The sequence below is a fragment of the Ascidiella aspersa genome, chromosome 1, assembly GCF_963924565.1.
Source record: "Ascidiella aspersa chromosome 1, kaAscAspe10.2, whole genome shotgun sequence".
Lineage (NCBI taxonomy): Eukaryota > Metazoa > Chordata > Ascidiacea > Phlebobranchia > Ascidiidae > Ascidiella > Ascidiella aspersa.
In genome coordinates, this window is record NC_139447.1 from 30,014,430 (window position 1) to 30,039,082 (window position 24,653).

The 24,653-nt window shown below is 36.6% G+C and overlaps 1 protein-coding gene across 1 annotated transcript; it reads left to right on the forward strand.

The window, feature by feature from the left end:
* Positions 1–2,322: 2,322 nt before the first annotated feature.
* On the forward strand, positions 2,323–23,613 carry LOC146169687 (uncharacterized). Its single transcript, XM_083386961.1, has 21 exons — positions 2,323–2,448; positions 3,115–3,238; positions 3,411–3,543; positions 4,615–4,784; positions 5,288–5,521; positions 6,999–7,245; positions 7,754–7,827; positions 8,558–8,752; positions 9,816–9,825; positions 10,470–10,570; positions 11,440–11,606; positions 12,522–12,628; positions 13,595–13,750; positions 14,350–14,508; positions 16,971–17,144; positions 17,654–17,778; positions 18,351–18,526; positions 19,594–19,756; positions 21,256–21,373; positions 22,008–22,157; positions 23,093–23,613. The coding sequence occupies exons 1-21, from the start codon at positions 2,323–2,325 to the stop codon at positions 23,283–23,285; spliced, it is 3,102 nt and encodes a 1,033-aa protein (XP_083243087.1). The 3' UTR covers positions 23,286–23,613.
* The last annotated feature ends 1,040 nt before the right edge of the window (positions 23,614–24,653 follow it).

Consider the following 24,653-nt stretch of genomic DNA (forward strand, 5'->3'; position numbering starts at 1 on the left):
AATATTATATTTATTTCGGCGCTCTTTCACTTATGTACGTGAAAAGTTATGCAAAAAAAAAATAATAATAATACCGCATACCACAACGCATATTGTTTGGGTTAGGGTGCGGGTTAGCGTTTGGGTGAGGGTGGGTCAAGTAATATTATGTTTATTATTAATAATAACTTGACCCACCTTCAACCAAACGCTAACCCAAACAATATGCGTTGTGGTATGCGGCATTATAAGAATTTTTTTTTTTTATTAATTTTTACGTACAATAGTGAAAGAGCGCCTTTATTTCTACTTATTTATGCCTTCCTTGCCCGTTTCGTTAGTGTTAAAATAAATGTGGTAGAATTCTAGACCAACATGTTTTGCCCTACAAGTGTGTACGCTGGATAGTCGAAGCAAATACAAGGAGTTTCATCTATTTATTTTAAATTATTGTTATATGGTGTATGTGGACTTGTAATTCGAATGGTCATAGGTCGAACTTTAGCAGTTATGAGAACAATTGATTTAATTACAAAAAGCCTAGACCGATGACATTGACTAAGGCGAAGTTTTTTGAAAAGTATATATTGTAGTTTAAACGAAAAAGCTTGACAGTTAGATGGTAATATTTTTATAAATACCAATGTATTTTTACTAAAAGTGTGTGTTTTGGACAGTTTTTAAAAATTTGATACTACATCAACTTTTCTCTCAGCTAATTGTTTGGATACCAGCAAGCAATGTGCTGGTATATACAATTTAGTGTAAGCACACTTTCCACCAAATAGTTTTTGCCTTAAAATGCCTCCAAAAAAGCCAGCATTCAAAACTGCAAGGACAGGTGTAGGTGAGATGGAAACTTTTTGGAGCAAACCTCTTCAAATTTTTTTTAATATTATAGAAAACTTTTAGATATTGATCTGAATCCTCATATTATCGCAAAGCATATTCACATATTTAAAAATTAATTATTGTTATTGTATAAAATAGTGTGTCAACTAATCAATCGAAATGAGTTTTTTATAAAGCAATTTTTTCAGTTTGCCAGCACAAAAGGTCTGAAATATTCCTGTTTTGCAGCAAAACCAGAAGGACCACCTTCTATCCCAAATAACCATCTGTATATAAAAATTTTGGTTCTCGTTCTTTTGTTAGTGTTGCTCTTAGGAGGGATTGCTGGTGTTCTCGTTTGGTTTTGTAAGTATAAATGATTTGTTCCTCTATTGTTTAAAATTATTTGTATCTTACTGTGTATTTTTTTTGGTATGTTTACTGTGTTTAAGTTGAGTAAAAGTGTAACCTTTGTATTTTAGTGCTTCCGTCAGAATTTGATTTTTGTTCGATTAAGGGAATTCCAACAGAATATGAAATCCTGAACTGTGAAAGTAAGTGATAAATAGATGAAATTTCACAAATGGAATGCATACTAACAAGAAAAACTTGTTAAAGCGAAAATGCCGAAAACTTTGTTATTTTGACATGCGTGTGCCACATTTTAATAATTCCAGACACTCATTTTATGTTTGATTAAGGTCTATTAAAAGTTAAATATACTGTATGAAGACAAATAACTAATAGTGTTTTTATTTTTTATTGAGTTTTGAATCTATTTACAAAGTAGGTTAATTTTGCAAAGTTAGTTAGAGCAGGGTTGACCATAAATGAAATTTGCACTCGCCGAAATATCTGATTTGCACTTGAAACAACTGTCGCCAAAATGTCTGCATCTTGTCTTTCAATTTTTCCGTTGCTTAAACTTAGTGAATATTTGGCATTTCCTGAGGTTTTATCAGAAAATCTCACATGAATAATTTCCTCAAAAGGACTAGTATTTTCCCCTATGACTGCAAGCAGCAAACAAATCATACCCTAATGCTAATAAATCTGATGCTGGAAATATAAAGATACAAAACAAAAATTAATGGACAGCCAACTAGTCATGTAAGATAAGTTTTTATTGCATGTTTTTTATCCCCTTTATTCATATCCATTTCAAAAAAAAATTCCCGGGCAAAATATCTCCCTTAGGACATTTATTAAATAAATGCTTAACAAAATTACCTGTTCCTAAAACCACTATAGAGGCTGACATAACTATTTACGACAACATTAACTAAATAGGATTTTTTACCAGGTGTGATGTGCTTGATTTGTTGTTATAATTGCACAAGCGTGAATTTGTTCTGTTTTACTAAAAAAAAAAAAAAAGTTTACTAAAATGATTAGCCTGTGGAGATACGCTGTTAGCATATTTTGGCTTAGATTTGTCATACAAACTAAAAACCATCAGGTCTGAGAACAACAACCAGTTGTTTGCTTTTAAGGCACTCGCCAGTCTGGTGAATGGTTGTCAATCAGCCCGCACCCATGGCAAATTCCATTCACATTGGCAAGCAGGCGAGTACAAAATTCCAACCCTGCATGACTGTGATAAAATCTTTGTTAAAGGACAAAAAGCTGAAGTATGGTGTGGGTTCGATGTGTCGGATTGCCCTGCTGGCTGCTTACTTTCGTACAAACAAGACCCATTTGGCTGCTTTACATCATGTGAATGTGCCACTGAGGGACTTTTAGAGTCTGATGTTCAATTTTCTGCGGTTAACTTCAAATCGGTGACTGCAGTAAGTTCTTTAACACATTTTTCTTGGCTATGTACATTAAGGTGTCAGCTGGTGTTATGTAGACTTAAGTGCATTTAAGTAATTGTTTCAAAAATGGCTTAAAATATGTTGTTTTAGTAAAATGACCTGACTTGAGTCTTTTGAACAAATGACTTGTTTTGGGCTTTGGTCAGTGAGTAGAATTTCCTGTGTTGAAATTAAATGGTTTTATTTAACATTTTTGAAAAAAAGCTGGATTATTTATCCTAATATTTTGGACTAGACTTGGGTAACTGATGAGTGATGACTTGGGCAGTACAATCCAATAAAAGCCATTAAAGTCAGATTTTTGGTCATACAGAAAAGTGCGAGAGGCTAAAATTTAGCTTTGCAAGTTTAGTTAATTCATTGAAAGAGTTTCTGTTATGGAGTAGTTTAGCTTGCAGATTTCCTTTAGAAGCATCAGATTCGCTCTTTCCAAAATAAATATGTGTCCTTAGCAAATTAAGTGAATTGCAGCATACTGTTTATTCAGTCTTACATAACAGAAGAAGACAGCTCATTTAAAAGCAGCTCAGTTTCAATTTACCAAACCATTTGGGATTGGAATGTTATTAATGAGAGAGTACGGATTCCGTACAGCATTGCTCCATCTCTCAGTAAGTTAATTAATATATACAACCCAAAATTTGTGTTTTAAATGTGTTTTCTATAAATATTTCCTCTTGGCCTTTTTCAATCCGAGAGTTAAAATGCTTTTAATCTCATACATAACAAATCAAGTTGTAAGAAACATCGGCCATTGTACATTTAACGCATTTATTCTTACAGAGGGCAGACAAAAAACTTTAGATGCTATTAATGAAGCAATACGTTTGTTCTCCGACCTAACGTGCATTGACTTTGTTCCATACACGGAAGAAAAAGACTTTATTGAGTTTATTGCAGAGCTAAATGGATGCAGGTACAGATAAATACAATATTTGGTCTGATGGTGTGTTATTTACAAGAATTGTGTGTACAATCTGTACTGTCACAGTGTGGTGAACGTTTAGCACAGCGGTTCTCAACCAGTGGCTCACTGGTGGGCCATAAGAACATTTGAGGTGGGCCACAGACTAATTTAAAAAGCTAGATATAGTTTTGTTTGTGTCATTATATTTCATTTTACAGGAATAATGGCTTGGGGAGGAATTAAAAAGAAATGTTAATTTATTGTTCAGCCACAAGTATCTCACTAAGCACGGTTGAATAAATAATCTGTTTTAAAATATGTTCTGCTGTGTTTTGTTCTAAACCTATTTTAAATCTTTTTCTTTCATAAAAATTCTATTGGGCCACAGAAATTTTTTGCAACGTAAATGGGCCACGGAAGAAAAAAGGTTGAGAACCGCTGGTTTAGTATAACTTGTTCTAAATCGGGGGTCGGCAACTTACGGCCCGTGGGTCAGATCTGGCCCGCCAGTGAAAGTCATCTGATATGCAACCCTGTTTACAAACTGGATAGAAGGCAATGCCTCGTATTCTTACCAAATTTAACAAATCAAAAAATAAAAAAAAATCTTTTTATTTGGAAATATATTTGCATTCTCAGTGTGTCTAATGTCTCCTTGTAAACTAAAATGTTTGCAAATTTAAACCAAACAAATGCAAAATTTTTCTCTGTTTGTGCCTGGATACCTTCTAGGTATAATTAGACTCATTTTTCAATCGAGAACTTGCTGGGTTAAGTTTAGCTCGGGGCTGGAAAAAGGTTGCCGACCCCTGTTCTAAGTGGTCCAAAGTAGTTATGCAAACACTAAATCATAAATGGTTTAAAGGTCGTCAGAAGCTATTTTTGTAATATTTATAAAAATCATAATGAAAAAAAGTATTTTAAACTATTCGGTTCTGCAAATAAGAAGCAACAAACAATTATATCACAGTCTAAGTAGCTGCTTTCTGTGCTAATTATTGAAACATAAAATCGTCAGATAGAACAAAGTTTTTTTTTTCATTGCAACTTTTTTTTGATTATTGAAACCTATAATTGTAGGTCGTTTGTTGGTCGAATCAGCGGCCGCCAGTGGATCAACCTTAGTGAGGACTGCTTTCACTTGGGTAATATCATCCACCTTATGATGCACACATTGGGATTCTGGCATGAAAATTCAAGACCTGAGAGGGACGACTACGTTACCGTCAATATGGAGAATATTTCTCCTGGTAAGTACTGTTTTAATGCATGGTGTTTTGACAATAATTAGCCTAATATTTAAAATAATTTGTTATAATTGTAAATAGTGTGCGATGCATGTGCTGAATTTAAATACGATTTAGTTGTGACGAGATGACAACAGCATTTGTGTTGATTCAATAATAAGTAATGTAGTAAAAAATAAAGCCAAAATAATCTAACCTTGTATAACTTCTTAACAATGCATTGTTATGTTACTTTCTTATTTCCTAAAATACTATTCTCGGCGCTTCTCTAGATCCTACCACATTTTTTTTCGGAAGGTTATGTTGCTAATATAATTGGGTCAGGGTGCTGGTTAGTTTTTAATTTGGATGGGTCAAGTATTATTATTAAACAATAATGCTTGACCCACCATCATCCAAACACTAACCGACACACTAAGCTTTAATAACCGTTTCAACGCTGTTGTAGGATTCTAGTCCAGCGCCCTATTCTCTACAATAAATATTCCGGCAGTATTTACTCGCAGGTAATAATTTCAATTTCAAACCGCTGGGTCGCACCGCAGTTCGAGATTTCAACTCAACCTACGACATAAACTCTATCACGCACTTTGGCGGCCTTACTTTCTCAATGTACCAACTCCCTACCATTGTGGACAAAGCGGGGACCACATTAAGGTCGCAACGACTTAACCTGACGCAACAAGACATCGACAACGTCAATCACCTCTACATTTGCTTTTTGAGCCCGGGATTTCGTGGTAGGTGTAGAATTGCTATGTTTAAAAAAAATCTTGGTGCAGAGGTGCCAACCAGTCAGAGACCAAGAGCCGCCGTTTTCGTTTGTAAACAGCTAGTAGCCACACCTTGCATAGAAACGAATGATACCAATTTTCTTTTTAGTTGGACTGTTTTAAGGTGTTCGAGGGGCGGGAACAGTCTTTCTAATTTTCTCCATACAGCCTACTTCAATAACAACTGCAAAGATTTAGCGACTATTACTTAGGATGAAAGAGTTGTTTTCCCTCAAATTTGTTCAGCGTCCCCAAAGACAAACCTTGTGACGAAACTCGAAATAATCGTGAAACAGAATCCATACTGTACATCACAAAAAACTTAAATTCAACAAGACGGTTATAAAAGCATACCCCAAATTTGTAAGATGTCCATGAAGTCAACTACCACTGTGATGTCTAAGAATTTTCGTCAAGGCTTGAAATATGTTAAAGACTTGGCATGCACTTAAGTAAACATGTATTAATGGTGAATAATTATTATTAATTTTGTTATTCTTTCGGATTTTTTTTTTTTATATTTTACGTATTGATGATAAAACTCATTAAACCTATAGTTAATCTTACTGTCCGGCTTCCTGTTCAATAGCGACAAAAAGATAACAACCCGTAAAAATAATAACCAAACTATAAACATATAAACCAAAAAGCCACTAAGCTGCATTTTCAGCCTAGTATGATTTAATAAAGAACCACATACAGTAGAGTGGATCAACGACTCAACGTGTGTTGAAATTAGGCCAGAAAAAGAGACAGTATAGGCCAGGGGTGGGCAAATGCATTCAATGGAAAAGCCATTTGCAGAAAATGCAAGTACCAGAGAGCCTCAAAATTATTTCAATACAAAACGGCAAATAATGTAAGTTCAGCAATTATAACAGAATTGCAATATAACAAAACGGTAATAATTAACACAATAACGCATGTGGCTCGCGAGCCGCAGTTTGCCCACCCCTGGTATAGGCTATTGCGAAACAACGCTGAGAGTAAAACATGATAACAAATGATTGGTGGTATGGAGTTTTACCAAACGGAAACGATTTTACCAGCCAAACATTGTTCTGGTTTAATTCTGTGTAGCTGCCACAGCCTGCCAAACTGCAATGTTACGTCACAGTGGGTAAACCAGGTTTGAATAATATACTCCTAAATAAGTCGCGAAAAACTGGTCGGAGAGCCGCGGTTTACCGACTCTCGCATTAGTAGTGCAAAAGTGCATAACATTTTATAGTTATTTCACTTTATTTAATGTCATTTTACAGTAACGTTATATTTGACGTATAAGCAATCTAACTCGTTGTTCTAAGCCACTGGAATTTTTTAAAGTGCTTGAACCAGACGCCTTAACCGCTCAAGTTTCACCTTAAATATCGATAATGTAAAAGCATGTTGCGTTTCTAAAGCTGCGCTCAGCATAAGCGATTCCCTTGTAAATTGTTCGCAGAAAAGCAGAAAGACGATCACTGGGGAGAATGGGGCGACTGGCAGCTATGCTCCGCCTCGTGCGGCGACGGTCAGCGGTCGCGTTTCCGCGAATGTCTGGACAAGGTGAACACGATCGTGTACAGGTCGCGCTGTCCCGGCGAAAAGTACGAGGTAGAGAAGTGTTCGAGCGACGTCGCTTGCAAGCAAGGAAGCTGGGGCCAGTGGTCGCCGTGTACTGTTACGTGCAGTAGCGGCATAAGACACAGGTTTGTTCTTTCGCTATTTACGTGTTTAGCTTTCTGGCTCATTTTCGAAAAACTAAAAACACTTATGTTGAAGTAAAATCAATGTGCGCGCTTGTGAAACGTAATGGTAAAATTAATGTTTATATTTCGATAAATTTTAAATGAGATTTAAAGCAACAACGTTCAGACAAAGAATAAATTTTTTTTTACAAAAAAATATTCTAAAGTATTACTCTATTAATACTTTATTTTAGTCTGGCGCTATTTTAACTTCTAAGTTTAAAGTTTACTTGTGACTACATACTTTCAAAAATGTTTCTCGTTTCACTGGGGCGTACAGGGTTACATAGGTGAACGAAGTAAGAAATAATGACGATATTATACATATCATCTTTAAAAGATTAAAATTACCCTTTCTACGTTTTAAAAAAGAACAATGCAATTTGTGTAAGCTGTTGTTAAAAGGCGGCACGAATACGCAACCCAGCAGTAGTTGGTTTGTTTCAACAATTATATCTTATATTTTAAGAACAACTTGCTGTCTGCCCGACGTTAAATACGAAACCGAAGAGTGCACCAAACCCGAGTGCCCTGATGATATAAGTGAGTTTGAAAGCAGACAATTCTGTATTATTATATTGTAAATAGAATAGACATATTAGATTGTAAATAGAAAAGCAAAAAAAGCAAGTTAAGACAAAAGAAATATATATTTTTTTCTAAAACAAATTGTTATTTCTTTTTGAAAATGAAATTTGTGTTAGCATTGATTGTCAAGCATATAGCAAACTGTCAAAACAAATTAAATTTTATACGCCTAAAATATCACTAATAATTAATTAATGAGACAATCACCTATACGAAATTGCTTCTTTTAAGCGTTACTGTATCTTCTATAAAACTCTCTTTCTTTTGTTGTTTTTTACGTAATAGTGGCCAGTTGTGCTCAGCTTATAGTATTAACGATAGCTTAAAAGCTGGAGAGAAACTCTTGCAACAGATCTTTGTAATTGTCCGTTTTCTTGTTTCCAAAAAAGCTGTGTGTCACCGAAAAAAAAGTAATCGAAGCTCCAGCTTCCTTTGAAAACAGAGATGTCTCTAAGTTTAAGTATTTTAGTAATTGCCGAATTTGAGGCCGATTGAATATTCCAGCATTTAGTTTTTCTTCAGTTAACCCAGGAAACTTCAATCAGGTATATTTGAAGCATTCTCCATACAATTTATGAGCTTTAAACCTTTAATATATTGCTTCATGAGCTTTGGAGAACGGTGCAAACTAGAAGTTTCAAGTTAGCATCCGTTTGACAAGCTCTATTGGCTATTTTCTTCCCAGGCGCTGGCGGCGGCTTCTGGCTGGCATGGAAGGAGTGGGGCTCGTGCTCACGAAGCTGCGGATCCGGCTGGCGAAGGCGCTCGCGCGATTGCAACAGTAAGTTCTGGAAGGTCTTCGAGGTGCGCAACTGTCCTTGGCAACTTCCCAGCGGAGTCGACATCGAACGCTGCCAAACAAACGAGTGCGACAGCTCAGGTTGGCATCTGTTTTTTTTTTTAAGAGAAACAAGAGGGGTTCAAGTTGACGTTTGTCCCTGTTTTAAAATCCAAGGGATCTCAATTAGACTTAGGTTCAAAGTTCTTTAACTAGGGGGACATCTTGAGAGCATATGAACTTGTATTAGGGTTTCATGAACGCCTACGTGAAATCTTGTTGTGTTATTATTTGTAACATATTAAAATAGTTTAATAAAAAATTCTTTTTAGGACGAAAAGCAACAGATTTCTTAAATATTGTTTAATAACGTCAAATCATGGCATTTACTTTAAAACTTGTTATGCTGACTCGGTTTTTGGAAAGTTTACTAAAACCTGATGTAGTTTAATAGAGATAAAAAAGCCAACCTACGCACATTTTAATCGGATTACAAAACAAAATGAGCTTGTTTGTCGTATGTACCAAGCAGTGTGAAAGCGGGATAGGTTTTGCCATAATTAATTATTCAAAATAAAACACCATTAAAAACGTTAAAAAAAATATTAAATCAGATATCACCTTGTGAATTTTTTTTTATTTGTGACAACACTTGAAGTACGGTTATAGCTAGTTAAAATATCTGAAAAAGTATTGTGTAGCAACATCTGACTGTTTTTCACTGACAAACTGTTGCAGCTCCACCTGCGACTTGGTCTGCTTTCGGCAATTGGTCAACCTGTACAACAACCTGCGGAAATTCTGTAAAGTACAAGTATGGCATACCAAATTTACTTTTTAGGTCTTATTCAGTCGTTGTAAAACAACTTGCCAGTGCCCCTGCCGCATCACACCAAGAGATTTTCAAATGAGCCGCGAAACATTTTGTAATTTCAGAAGAATCACCCATTCGTATTACTAATTGACATGTGAGCAAGCATGCAAACTACACTATGAGTTGAAAAACTGGTGTTATTAAGTAGACACCTACTGCCCACCGTGTTGCAATAAATTTACTTCCAAGTTTGTTTTTGATGAAAGTATACCGCAAATTATTTAGTTTTCTTAAAAAACGCCGTAAGTAAAGTTTCTTATTAAATAATTACAAATACTTTTTTCAAAACAGGTGTGTTTAAGTTCGTTTATCGAAACTTATATTCGTTTATTTAGTCAGTAGTTTTGTGTAGGTTATTTATATTAAAATGATGAATTTAAAATGTCATTTATTGCTTCACTTTAACGCATAGACATTAGACACGCGATGCTTTTGTCTAACCCAGGGGTGTCCAACAAGCGACACGCGACCAAATAAAAAATGGCACGCAAGTGCTCCTAAATTACTTATTTGCTATTCAGCCAATTGTAAAAAATACCTAATTTTTTATACAGTAAATTGCCATTGGTTATTCACAGTTAAAACAATCGCTGCAATCACGACAACTAACAATTACTTCTAATACTATAACATTATATTGTAGTGGAGGCTAGCATTCACAAACTATAGTTTGGTGTGAAGAAACAAAGAGCAAAAGTCAACTCACCGACGGACATTTAGATGCAGTAATGCGCACTGCTAACTACACGTCTTATTATTTGCAAAAAAACGCTTTTATTATTAGAAAGAATTATATTACTAAACTTTGGCACGGGAAGAAGTTATAGGATAAAAAGTGGCACGCCGGCATGTTTGAGTTGGACACCCCTGCTCTAACCCCACCCGCTTTGCTTGTAAAATATATCGGCGCGTCTAGAATAGCAGTAACCTGCATTCTATCGACAGGTACCGAACTTGCCTTCCCGAAGGAGGAGAATGCGAAGGGCTGAACGCGCAGATCGGATCTTGTGATATGGAAAAGTGCCCAGCAAACACCAACAAAAAAAGTAAAACGACATACACCGCGTAAGGTTAATTTAAACCAGTGGTTCCCAAAGTGGACCCCTGGCGGTAGGGTCTGCGAAATTTCGCCTGGCCAAGATTTAAGATATTACGATGAAAATGCACTTGTTCGCAATCAATACTTCCCTATGTAGTTACAGTTCTACACAACACATTTCTTATTTCTTTAAAAAAAAGTCATTAAGTGTTATAGTCTTGCGACATTTAGTTTTGGTGGGGCCTGACACTTTTTGATTTAAAAGTTAGGCATGATTCAATATAGTTTGAGAATCACTGCTTTAAACTAGTGTAGTTTGTTTTCCTTACAATCGGTTTTATCAATCAGATTTTAAGTTAAAAATTGGACATACCGGGACATGAAGTTACCCTCCCACGGCAAATGTGATCGCAGTAAATCAACCAGTAAATTTTACAAGTGTTCCGGTTTAGAAAACAGTCAATTACTATATCATTGCTTTATTTGATTGTCTTTACAAACCCGTGTTTTACCAAACGGCTTTGAGCAGTCTTTAAACTCAAATAGTCTTTGCATTTTTTTTTTTTTTGTTAGTAAAACAAAATTTTATTTTGTTAGTAAAACAAATTTTATGTGCAACTTAAGGTATGTGTTTGAAAAGTTCCGTAGTGAAACATTTTTTTTGCAATAGTAAAATATTTTTTTTTTTGTTAGTAAAACAAAAAGTTTTTTTTTCGAATGTCATTCACAACATGTCGGGTTACACAACCTTAGGCAATAAGGTACCTAAATTTTCTCTGAAAAGTTTTTGAATTCATATAAAAAAATATGAGGCAACCTGCCGCAGGAAAGCGGTAACCGACATCCGGCAATCTCTAAATTACATTTTCCGTCCAGTTCCGACTTGGACATCTTGGACACCCTGGGCTGAGTGTAAGCATCCCTGCAACAAAACGACAAGAACGCGCACCTGTTATGCATCCAGCTACCATGTGGTGAACGGCTGCTTCGGCAAACAGAGCAACTCTAAAATCGACGAGGAGACACGGATTTGTTCAGTCGAGGTAATTACCTGTTGCCGTTTTTCTTTATACTGCAGGGGTTCTTAAACGTTTTTTACCGCGGCCCCTAATTTTTTTTTTGGCTTCGCGTGGACCACGATAGGAAAATCTTCAAAAAATGACATCACAAATTGACGTCACATTACAAATAAACTTCATTAATCTGTTGATTTCGGTCTAAAAACTGTGAAAGTGCAATAAAGTCTTAATACAGTCAGTGCAAAACCGTTTCCTTTGAAAAAATGATTACTTTTTAAATATACACTAACATTTAATTTGGCCTTCATGGACCCCCTAAAACTAATTCACGGACCCTCAAGGGTCCATGGACCCCAGTTTAAGAACCCCTGGTATACAGGGTGGTTACAAACAAACTCGTTTAAAACCAAAAGTGTTGGGAGATTACTTGAATTTATTTTATGAGCAATACTCCAGCTTAAGTTTTTTTTAGAAAGTACCGTTGAAAAACATTAGTCAACTATTTGTCGTTGGTTGACCATTAAACTGTTTTGATTTCGAATATATATTTTTGTTTTCGATTTTTTTTTTCACAACAAAAATCGTTAGCGATTAAATATTAAGGTTTAAAAAAAATTATTTTTGTTATAAAATTGTGTTTCGCTTCTGGTATAACACCTTTTTATTGCTTTTTTAATTGAGTACAAATATTTTAGTTAGAGTAGTCCCAAATAAAAAAGGTAACACACAATAAGACCTAATAAGCAACACTGTTCAAAGGAAAATTGTTTTACTGTGATAGATTGCTGATTCTGTAGTGTGATAGATTTGCTGCGCCCTAGCCTCGTTTTGTTGCGCAATCACGTACTTAAAATCGGTCGCTGACTGCCAGTAGTTTTGTATCAGTTACCTTAACTTGAATTCCACACAAACTATGCAAAACATGATTTTTGTGCACAGAAATGCAGCCCTCCTATTGACATCTCTCAGCTGGCGATGACCGAATGGACTCAGTGGGGTCCCTATACCGCTTGCACGAAAACTTGTGGCAGAGATTTAAAACAGAGGTAGGACGATTGTGTAATCTTTTTTAGGCTGCTTGCGGATGTACTGTATTTGTTTTTGTTGGAAAGCGTTTTATTTCGAGATTCATTGCTGGGTTTTGTTGGTAATTTGGTAAGTCACAGTAGAAAATTACTGTTGATGATTGCTAGAAAAGCTGCAGGTTTTGAAAAGTTGGTAAATACTGCTAGATTGTTGTCAGAAATATTGATGAATAATGGCTGTAAATTTCTGACTCGTTGCCAGAAATGTTTGTGTGGTATATTGATTCTACATTATTACGGGATAGCTTTAAAAAAAGATTTAAACCTCTAGTGTTGTATCTCTATGAATTTCTTTATACAAGTAGCCAAACCGATTAACATGTTTTAGAAAAAAAACTACATAAACAAGCAAATATGCTGTTGCTACCAGGCATAGTATACTAAAAATAAGTTATTCTGGTATATTATACTATACTACGCCTGGTAGCAACAGCAAATTTATTGATTACAAAGGTCTATACCAGTGGTTCTCAACCTTTTTTCTTTCGTGACCCATATACGTTGCAAAAAAAATTCTGTGGCCCAATAGTTTTATGAAAGAAAAAAACTGTAAAATAGGTTAGAAGAAAACACAGCAGAACATATTTCAAAACAGATTATTTATTCAACTGTGCATTTGTGAGATACTTGTGGCTATACAATAAATTTACATTCCCTCTTTATTCCCCCCCCCCCCCAAGCCATTATTCCTGTAAAATTAAATATAGTGACACAAATGAAACCAAATCTAGCTTTTTAAAATTGGTCTGTGGCCCACTTCAAATGTTCTTATAGCCCACCAGTGAGCCTGGTTGAGAACCGCTGATCTATACAGACCCGACGTTGTTTCCCTTACGCGGAAATACACCGAACCAAGGCACACATTAAACAAGCCTTATAAAGAAAACTAAACTGCCCAGAGATCGATAAAATGCGTTCGTTCCCCAGAGTGCGGAAATGCATGCAAGGAATAGTGGCCACGACAGGTTGTCCTGGCGAATCGATTGACCGCACAACTTGTGGCTTGGAAGAATGCTCGCTTTGGGCGATCTGGGGCCAGTGGGGGGAATGCGTTGCCACGTGTGGGACCACATCAAAAACCAGGTAAGTAAAACTCCTACAGAGACGCCGATACATACTGAAATCTAAAAATAATAGCAACGTGATTTTTTGTTAACCTTATAATTATGTTATTTTTAACATTTTTTTTCCGGTAGTTTCAGAAGATATTGACACATGACAGACGAGGTCCGTTTCTTTATTTTGCTGTTTGCGCACACCGTTTATATAATCTATTTTTTAAAGAATTTCCTCTCAAAAAAGTACTAGTTTGTTTATTTTTAAGATCAAACAAATATTTTGACGTTAAATTTTGCTTCCTTAAAAAAACACAACTCAATTAATTGGCTTAGGCGCAAAAATTGTATGCTAAAAGTTCTAAGTTGAACAGAAAAACGAATAAGCGACATGGTGTTTGTGTATTTGTCTAAATCTCTACATTTTTTGTTATTCATGTGCACAGCTATATTGCGCATACTCTGCAAGTATTAAGTTACATTGAAAAAATTATGAGACCCTTTGGACTCAATGAGCGCCTTTCGCCTTGCAAAAAAGGAAAAAAAATTCATACGCATTACGCAAGTCTCAAGTTCCAATTCGACGAACAATGAAGAAATAAGGCGCAAATGCACTTTTGTCTCCAGGGTGCGACAATGCCTGAAGGCAGGGGCGCCAAGCACTGATTGTGTGGGTGAGGGGACGGAGCAATCTACTTGTACCCTTAATAAGTGTCCTGAAGCCTTTTGGTTTTGGAACGAGTGGGGACCTTGTGCTTCCACTTGCGGAACTTCTGAAAGAATAAGGTAAAATTATTTTATCACCCGGCCAACGAAATTTAACTTTTTTCTTTAAACTAGAATGTGAGTTTTTATCTTGGATGTATTTTTTCCCACTGATTTGGAATATATACCTTTAGTTTTCCTCTAGCTCATCACATTTAAGATATCGGCAAGTTTGAATTTTCCGAAAAAAAAACGCTTTAAAACAATACACAGTTATAATGAATGGCCCTTAAAAACGTCTTACATTTTACCATTTTATACACATAACTCAGGTCATCACCCCATGACATTTTCATTTTTTCTGTTGTAGTGCTACAGAGCAGGGGCGTATCCAGAAATCCAAAAAGGGGGGGTCCCGAATTTTCAACTTCGGGAATTCCCCGTTTTTCCGTCTGACGTAAATGACGTCATAAAATATTGACAGATATGACGTCATAAAACAGCGATTGTAATGACGTCATAAATAATAAAAAAATCATCAGAAACAGCCAATTAACGTCCAGCAAAAGCAAACTTTTAGACGCAAAACACAACGTCACACGTACATCGTTGACACTCCTGCCAGGCGCCAGCTGCGAAACCGCTTAGTGTACAATCGTTAACTTCAGGAGAAGAACGAAAACAAGTCCGTGAAATATATGTGATCATTTTTGGTAAATCCATTTACGGGACTACGCTAAATTAAAAGCACGTCTTTTGCCACCTGCAGCACTAAACGAAGATCGCTTTTCCCCGGTGTTATTTCATTAGCGCAACATCTGCAAAAACGCCACTTCAATAGTTAATCTAGTTCAGTGTTTTTAACCTTTTTAAGTGAGTACACACCTGGCGAGCGAAGCGAGCGCGATTTTTTTTGGGGGGGTCGAAATGGCATTGTTTAAAATTTCTTGCAAGTTTTTATTACATTGCCGAAAATAAAAATAAAAGAAATGTTGAAAAATATATGTCCAATATTTTTAAATACGTTTTCCGTTTGGCCGCGAGGCACTTGGCAGCCTTCCACGGCGCAACGGTAGAGAAGCGCTAATCTAGTTCAATAGACAGCATCAAAACGTTAAAACCGGACGTGAAAAGAACATTCGCGCGAAGCGCTAAAATTTTTCGCACTTACGTAGTTAAAATACTCAAAAAGTATTTAAAATGGACTCGTGTATAGTTTGTTAAAGAGGCAGCGGGCCCGATTAATTACAGCGACCGCTTGATTGACTGTTATTAATTGTCGAACACCCACTTGTTCATCAGCCAACCCGAACGAATAACGAAAGGCGAAAGACAAAAAAATATCCTGCGTTTACGGTCGACCAAACAAGAAACGAAAAAGGCGTTTTGCCTTTGATTTTGGTTTCGCATTAGCAAGACGTGTGACCCAATTACACTGAAAAAAAACACGCAGCTTCGGACGGTGAGGTAAACCCTGACAAAAACGAACAATAAACGTTAATGTCACTTCCGAAAAGGGGGGGGGGTCCGAACCCCCAAACCCCCCACTCAGAATCAGCACCGAAAACAGTTTAAGAATCAAACTATCGGATCTCCGTTTAAAACTTGCTGTTGACCAGTGTAGCAGTAATGTGCTGATTATATGTATGTTCGTTAAGATCGTATCGATGTCGTATCCATAGCATTGTATGAAATTTGCATAATATCATGTAGGCTTTTTTAAATATATTTAGAGATCTCCCGATATAAGTTCTTTAAGACCGATACAAACATTATATTTTTGTCTTTTTGCCTACCGATAACCGATTTTTACATACCTCAATATAAGATGGTTTATATTTATATCCCTCCTGAACTAATTATGCACATTTAGCATTTAGTTTATTTACCTGTTTTATTAAACACCAGCATGCTAGCTTAAACCAGGGGTCACCGAACTACGGCCCACAGCACGTTTCGAAATTAATATGTTTCTGTAAAAGCGAAATATTAGCCTGTAATATCGGAAAACTGGAATTTATCAATCTATCCCTTAAAGGGATCTTACTCAGTGTTATTTACTTATATAAATAGTGTTTTCTATTTCGGATATGAAAAATCACAATTAACAGACACATATTGTTTATATCTTCGTGTCTTTTAAATAAGTTGTGTAAATCCAATTTACCTTCTTCATAATTCCTTACGTCGTTAATCCCTTCACTTCAACAAAAACACACTGCTTTGTTTTTTTTATTAATATATTATTCATCCATCTTTTGTAAAATGTTTTCCGCCCCTGAGTAAAATCGCGTGATTAACTAGTAAAACTTTTCAGGTGTAAAACTATCTTAACAGTGGAGCATAATGGTTAGAGCTAGTAGTAAGACATAATAAGAATATCAATGGGCTTTGATATTCTTATAATATGTTAACAGTATTTACCAAGTACCAGAACTTCTAATGATATATACCCATGCTACAACAATTTACGCAAATATGTTCCAACTTTTCCTATTTGTTTTTCGAGGCCATCTAAGTGGGGAAATGTTTTATTTTCTAAGGACTCAGCGTTGCATGAAACTGGGTCAACCAAGCGATGAGTGTGAAGGTTTTGCGACCAACACTAAATCGGAATCAGTGGAATGCTTCAATGCCGCTTGCGCTAAACCTGAATGGTCGAACTGGGAAGCTTGGCAGCCTTGTAGTGTTACGTGCGGAACCGCCACCATAACTAGGTAAGCGTCTTCATCAAGCCGTTACAAGCAGACTTGAAAACCTAGTTTATTTTAGCTTTTTAAAATTAAATTATAAATAAAATTAGGGCATTTCAGTTTTTTCAAATTAGATTAGAAGGAGATCGTTTTGAGTTTTCCCAAAATAGATTAGAATTACCGAATTCCTAAAAAATCTAATTTAAACTAGAATTACATTTAATTATTCACAATCAATTTAGTTTAAATCGCAAATGATGCTAATAATAACGCGAATAGTAAATATGTGTGTGTTCAAATTTATGGCTTTTTATGCTTTTTAGATTGTAAAACTTACATACAAGTCGTTCCAAGAATTATCTAGTTGTCCAAGTTTGGTTACATGGTCGCTCTTTTAAATGTTACGTAGCGTTTTCCAATCAAGTTACTAGCTAAATAGGGTTCATACGCTCCCAAAAAACTAATTCTCCTGTACTCTAGGTGCTCTCAAACTTATACCTATTTTCAAATGTTTTTGTTTTTTCTGACTTCAGGAATCGCAAATGCGTAAATAACGCAGCGGAAGTTCCTGTTTCTTCTTGCACCGGCCTTGCAAGTGACAGCAAGCAATGCTCCATCTCAGAGTGCCAAGCCAAGTCGCCGACTCCTGTGAAGCCGAGTTTGTACTTGAGTTTGCTGTGTTTGTTGAATATTTTAGTCAACCCAGTGGTTCTTAGCCAGGGTGCCGCGGCAACCAGGGGTGCCATTTCCAATGCTCAAGGATGTCGAGAGAATCTTTAAGAATCTGAATTTTGTACAACTGTGTTGTCCAGTTCCGTTTATTGTGACATTCTAGTGAATTAAATACGGAAAACTCTCGAAGGGGTGCCGCAATCTATTTATTATTTCTAAAGGTTGCCGCTAGCCATATATGGCTGAGAAACACCGAGTTAACATTTTGGTCTCGCATGACCGTTTGAACCTTGAAATCAGTAACAAGTAAACATAATTTAACAATTCACGTTAAGTTCAATTTTTAAGTGAAAAGTGTAGCCTCGGTCGAAAGGCACCGTGTTTGTTTTATGGATTTGTTAACTTTTTAGGCTCGCATGATGTTTTAACCCTGAAACCAGTATAAAGCACATAACATAGTTTCACAATTCACGTTAGGTTGAATTTGACCCTGCCCTTTTTTCTTTTCGCTGCTCCAAACGTGAGCATACTCACTCACTCACTCTTACCTACTTTTAGCCGGATATGTCCGTGCTGCCTGGGGACCATGGGATAATTGGACTCCTATTAATTGTGCGTGCGCTATCAAGAGACGAAGAACACGATTTTGCTTAGATGTTGATAACGGCAAATTGTACACGTGGCACTCATGCGGCGTTGGAATTCGAGAATTTCTTGTGCCTTGCAAGCCAGCGGTGAGAATGATTTCTTTGCCAAATCACTTTTTTAGGGGGTCCATAAAAGCATAATTAAAAAACTAGTGTATACTTAAAGTAATTATTTTTTAAAAGAAAACACTTTAATTAAAAATTAAATGGTTTTGCACTGAATGTATAGTTAGACTCCATTTAACTTTCACATTTTTGGGACCAAAATAACAGAGTCATGACGTCTATTTGATTTGTGACTTCAATTTTGACGTCATTTTGGAGCATTTCTTGTCTACGGGGTCCATGCAAAGCAAAAAAAATTAGGGATCTGCGGTAAAAAAAATTTAAGAACCCCTAGTTTCAACGAATTAGAAAAATCATAATAGAGGGTGGTTACTACATTACTGACATTGAAATGTCGGAAATCATCCACCCTTTTCAAAGAAATTGCAGTAAAGTGCAAGGTGCTAGTTTAGCATGGCTGACCGTAACTGAAACGAAAATAACTAGAATTTAAAAATAAACTAGAATTACGTTTATTTATTTCGCAATCTATTTTGTATAAAAAGCCATTTAGTGTCGTAAGAGTGTGTATGAAATATAATTCTTTGTTCCAACTGGGAGACTCAAATGCCCTTAGACATTTTTGGTAAAACCCGAATTACATTTAAACTAGAATTACAGCACACAAGCCATTAACAAATTAAATTAGCCACAATTTTCTGTAATTCTTTTAATTAGACCAGTGGTCCCCAACCTTTTTGTTTTCGCGACCCCCTTCCCAGTTTACAAGAACCTAAGCGACCCCCATTTCTTCTTCCATTGATTAAAGTAAAAAAAAGTTGACTTAAACACACGACTGGTTCACTAAAGCAAATGTCGTTATCGTTAGACTGGCACATTGTTTTACTTCGACACTTCTAATTTGTTTCTATTGTTTTGTGGCTGGCCAATGTTTCGCTCAGCAAATAGTACACGGCGACCCCCTGACCCCCTCTTGCGACCACCAGATTAGGAACCACCAAATTTTAATTACTAGAATTAGGTCTGCTTTAAAGTGACCTGTAAGATAATTTGTTGCTTTTAATTGACTTGCGAGCAACCTGGTTTAGACATGCGGAGCAAGCGACGAAGAAGATGCGGAGATCGTTGCGTACGTCACTTACACAGCAAATGGAACCAACTTTAACATGACGCTTGATGAATACAAAACCTGGAGTATCAATGCAAAAATTTCGAAACTGGCCGAAGTAAAGGCAAGGGTCTTTTATCCAGGTATTCACTTTTATAGGCAACCCTGTTTGATTCCCGCTCTTTGTCTGCCGGTTCGCTTGTGTGCGAATCCCGTTATTTTTCTTAAACCCTCTACAAGTTCAACCCGAAAAATAGTTACAGGGTTGCCACAGAATGTTTAAATCTTTAAATGTCTTTCAAATTATTTAAAAACGTCTTTAAAGAACCCTATGTTATGTTATTTATGTCCAGCTTAAGTTATGTGTGTTGATAGTGCGTGAAAAAAACAGTTGTGTTGATTGTGGCGTTTTAACTGTTTTGTTTTTAAATTAAATTCAAAAATCGACAAGCCATCAGCTTACAATTTCGTTTGAAAAGTCATTCAATGTCATGTCTAACTTTGCCTTATTGTGACAAACTTCGGAACAGATCCGTTTTTTTCCGGCCTATGGTGCGTAATTCCTATATGATTCTAAAATTACGGTTTAGAAACATCAAATAATGTTGAAAAACGACAATTTTATAATACATAGTGTCATTTTGGCAATTATCAGGCCCGTTATGAAACACTGATGTTTCCTGTGTTAATAATGCTAAAAAAAGTTGATGTTCCCTATGCTAGAAGATCCTTAGTTAAAATATTACCCTTGGTTAAGAAAACAGTCGCCTTAGCATCAGAGCATAGTGTTGAATTCCGCGAAACACACGTTTACACATTTCAAATATTGTAAGAAATCTATACTTACATATGATTGCATGATGTTTTGATACCTTAGTGCAGGGGGTAAGTACTTTTTGGCGCGACCCTAAATTACTAGTCTCAAATCTTCGCGAGTTGTTTAAATTGAATAGCTTTTTTAGAAACCCCACAGCTGTATAGAAACGCACAAAACATGTTAAGATTTGCCTAAAGCATATTAAATTAGCGTGTTTATGCCGTTATAAAGGTTGGGGGGTTGTACCCCCTCGTTGTAAGTGATATTATCGCTTTTGTCAGGGTTTTAGGCACAGTTAATGTTCCCCGCTATTTGCTCTAATACCTGATATTGGTGTAACAACGGCATTTTTTAACTAAAGCAGATTCTTAAAAGGCGGTACAATGGTGACTGACGTGCCTGTTTTAAAGTAGTCATTTTAGTTTATGATAGTTAACGCAAAATTATTCTTGCAAGTGACACAACCGTTTTTACTCAATCGCAGCTTCTATTTTAGCTGTCCTGGCACACATGCGCACCCGGGAAAAAATATCTTCGTTTAGTATTCCAGGTGGCGAAATACGTGCTTGTAATTTAGCGTAGTCCCGTACATGAAGCTTAGGAAACTGCGCTGCTGATAGTCGAATTACGGTTCTAGCACAATTAATCACACTTATTTCACGGTCTTGGTTTAGTTTGTCGCATAAAGTTTACACTAAGCGGTTTCGCAGCTGGCGCCTGGTAGGAGTGTCGGCGACGCACGCGTTCGCTTGCGTCTAGCTCTAAAGGTAAATTCGTTCTCGCCAGAAAAATATATTACGTTGACCAAGCGCTTAACTCTTCCAGATATTGAACGTTGGAAGCTTCCCCTGCGTCCATCGTGTGCCGAAGGTTGGGAAGGCGTTGTGGATGTAAACAGCGACGGAGCCGACGATATTATCTGCATTTCCAATTTCAACACAGTGTAAGTCCTATTTTGTTTTAGCTTTGAAGTAGACCAGTTGTCAAACTATTTCTTGCGGCGACCTTCAGAACAAAAATCACATCACAGTTACGAGAAAGCAATGTTAATTGACAATAGGTCAATACTGTTAAGATTACCTGCAAGTTTGCTACAGCGCAATGCGATGTAAGTGCTTTATGAAATATTTAATTGTGTAAGCGTTCTATTTTTTGCGGTCAAAGGTCGCTGAGCACATGGTGTCTTGTCATTGTAGTTGTCCTTGCGGAAGTTGGTGTTACTTCGTCGCGACAGGAGCTCATATTATGAGTTGTTTGTAACTGTTTGGCGATGATGTTTACATTACACTGATGCTATTTCTGTTTCAATAACACTGTTTTGTATTCTGTTTGAATAAGGTATGAATACAAAACGGACTTATGCCGGATCGGCGGCGCCAAATCACCCGTTATCCGCTACTACTGTTTTAGGTGTTATTTAGGTCTTATTCCGACCAATTAGGAACTTTTCGACATGTTTAGGTCGCGATGTTGGGCATTTGGCTTTATTATGTCGTTGGTCTTAATACTATGATAATATTGATAACCCCGCTTTAAGATATTGTTGCCTTGTAAATCCTATTGTGTTCCGGTTTTAGTGTAACCCTGATAAACAACAAGAACGGAAGCTTTTCAACCCAAAGCGGAGTAAACTTCGATTTCTGCCAGTTCGGCGAAGGAGAATTATTGATGGGAGATTTTGACGGAGACCAATCACAGGATATATTGTGCTTCGACAGAAAGAACAGGTAAGCATTAATTTGCCATATTTTATGTTAACTTAATTGACAGTTAGATATGATTACTACTTTGGGTAAATTTGTCTTTGTTTTGAAAGTTGAAGGAATCCTCCATTATTTTAAGTAAGCTAAAGGGCTCCGCAAGGTTAAAAAGTTTAAGCCATGTTTAAGGGAGTCGAGCTATTTGACTTTTCGGCTTAGGGGAGTTTTTGTTCAGTTTGGTTGGAAACGATTTAAAAGTTCCGGTTGAACTAAATTTATTTAAAAAAACGGTTCATAAAGTTTCAGTTCGGATACAATATGAGATGCGTTACAACTAAAATTGTTGGTCAATAAAAGTGAAAAAATGAAGCTGGAGTGACCGCTTTTATGACAGATTCGGGTTCGGTTAAGGTTCAGGTTTTTTCACAATATTCGGTTCAGTTCCGGTTAGGCTCCTCAAAATCTTACAAAAACGGTTTGGGTTCGATTACGGTTCGGGAAAATTGGCCAAAAACTGGTATTAAGTTCCGTTTCGAGTCGGTTTGACTTCCTGTGTATAACACTTAGGGAAGCGCTTCTGCCGGCGATATGGCCATCTCGCAAATGCCGTGCCTCGTAACGTGCCTTCTATCTCATTAAGTTTTTTGGTCAAATGTCAGAAAATACTAAATTTGAAAAAAAATTCACAATATAACAATTCGCAACTTTTTTTATTCAGAGTTTGGCTAAAGACAAACGTTCGCGAAAAAGCAGTTAGGTCAATTTTATTTATGGTTTGCTTGATTAAATAAACTAATATTTTTATCTGTAGATAAACGTTTTTATTTTAGTGACAAGCGCATTTAATATTTTGGCACGGAAAGAAATTATTAGATAAAAATTGGCACGCCGGCATGTTTGAGTTGAACACCCCCGAGGTAAAGGCACCAGTCCAAATAACCTTCACCTTATGATTGCTTTAGAGTCGGCCGCGTAACCTGGCGCGAAGGCTCCATTTTCGCAGCGATGTCGTACGATTTCGTGACCGGCGATTTCTGCTCGTCCCCCGATGCCTCGCTCCAGGTTCACCACATGAGCGACGACCAACGAAGCGATCTTCTTTGCATCGGCGCCGATGGCAGGATTGCGGTCCTGCTCAACCACTTCACTGTCTGACGCCGGTTGCCCGCCGATATCCGATATTTAAAACAGATATCTTATACAAAATCAATTGCTGTACTCGTCCTATACTAGGGTTCTATCTGTACCGATTCGATGCCAAATTAATTTTGCTTTTCTGCCATTTCATTTGTCCCGCGAGGCGTTTTGCGTGCCATGAAGAGATTTTTACCAAATTTTTTACGTTAAATTTAATTAGGACTTCTTACTCACGTCAAGTCAGTGTATGACATGAAAAAAGGATTTTAGAAAGACCGATATCCAAAGAGGACCCTGTTTTTTGACGTCAGGCAAGGATTGCTCACTAAAGTATAGCCGAGGTAAATCAGAGGCTTTGTTTGTTATTTAAATTGAACAAAAAGTTTCAACATCAAAATCAGAAATAATAATAAGCTTTTGTCATAAACCAAAATCTTTCCACGACTTTAAAGAGGCGCTGTTCCCCAAAGCTTGCTTTATGAGCAATCTCGTTCGACGTTTGTGTTTACCACACTGCGATTTGATTAAAATCTTCATGGCCTACAGTTATACCCGCTGTCTGTGGTTTGGAGAACCTTGTCTTGACTGATCGATAAATACCGTTTTACGTTGCATTATGTTAAAAACAACTCGTGCCATAAAAGTTGTCATCACAATATTGTTTGGTCGAAGTTTGGCAAGACTCCTATCTGCTAAGGAGACCAATCCGGTTACTTGGTAAGATCAGGTGTAAAAGTAGAATAATTTTTAACGAAACGTCGTTCCGGCTTGCTTTCACCACTGGATAAGACAAGTGTCCTTTATGAACACTCACTTAGTCTTAAATGAGACATTTCTAACCTGCTGCGGTACTGGCTTTTAGTTTGGCGATTTTATTGAAACCGACAACTAGTTCCTCTAATCTAACGCTATCCATCAATGTGCCAGAAGTCCATTTTTGCCAGGATATCTTACTAGTTCGTGGAAGTTCGGTTATTTCAAGGTTCAAACTCGCAGACAGGTAAAACACTTTGACGAAAGATTTGCTTTGCCTCAAAATGTATTGAATTGGTCATCCACGAATGAAAAAAATGCCTATTCTGTTAAAAAGGTTTCCATAAACAAAAAGTAAATTTGGCCCTCGGGATTTTAAAAGTGAGTGTAATATAATTAATATTCGTACAAAAGAAGGTGTCGTCGGCAATTTTGTTCTTTTTCATACAGATAGAATACAATGAACTAACAACTTATCACAGTAACCTCGTTGGTCGTACGCCATTAAACACTAAACCTTTGTGTAAATGTAGCAGTAGCACATGTTTGTTTCAACAATGGTGATCAACATTTAATCTCCGCTAAAACCAAATGCCTCTTAACATGTAAAATTGGATTGCAAAATATAGATTA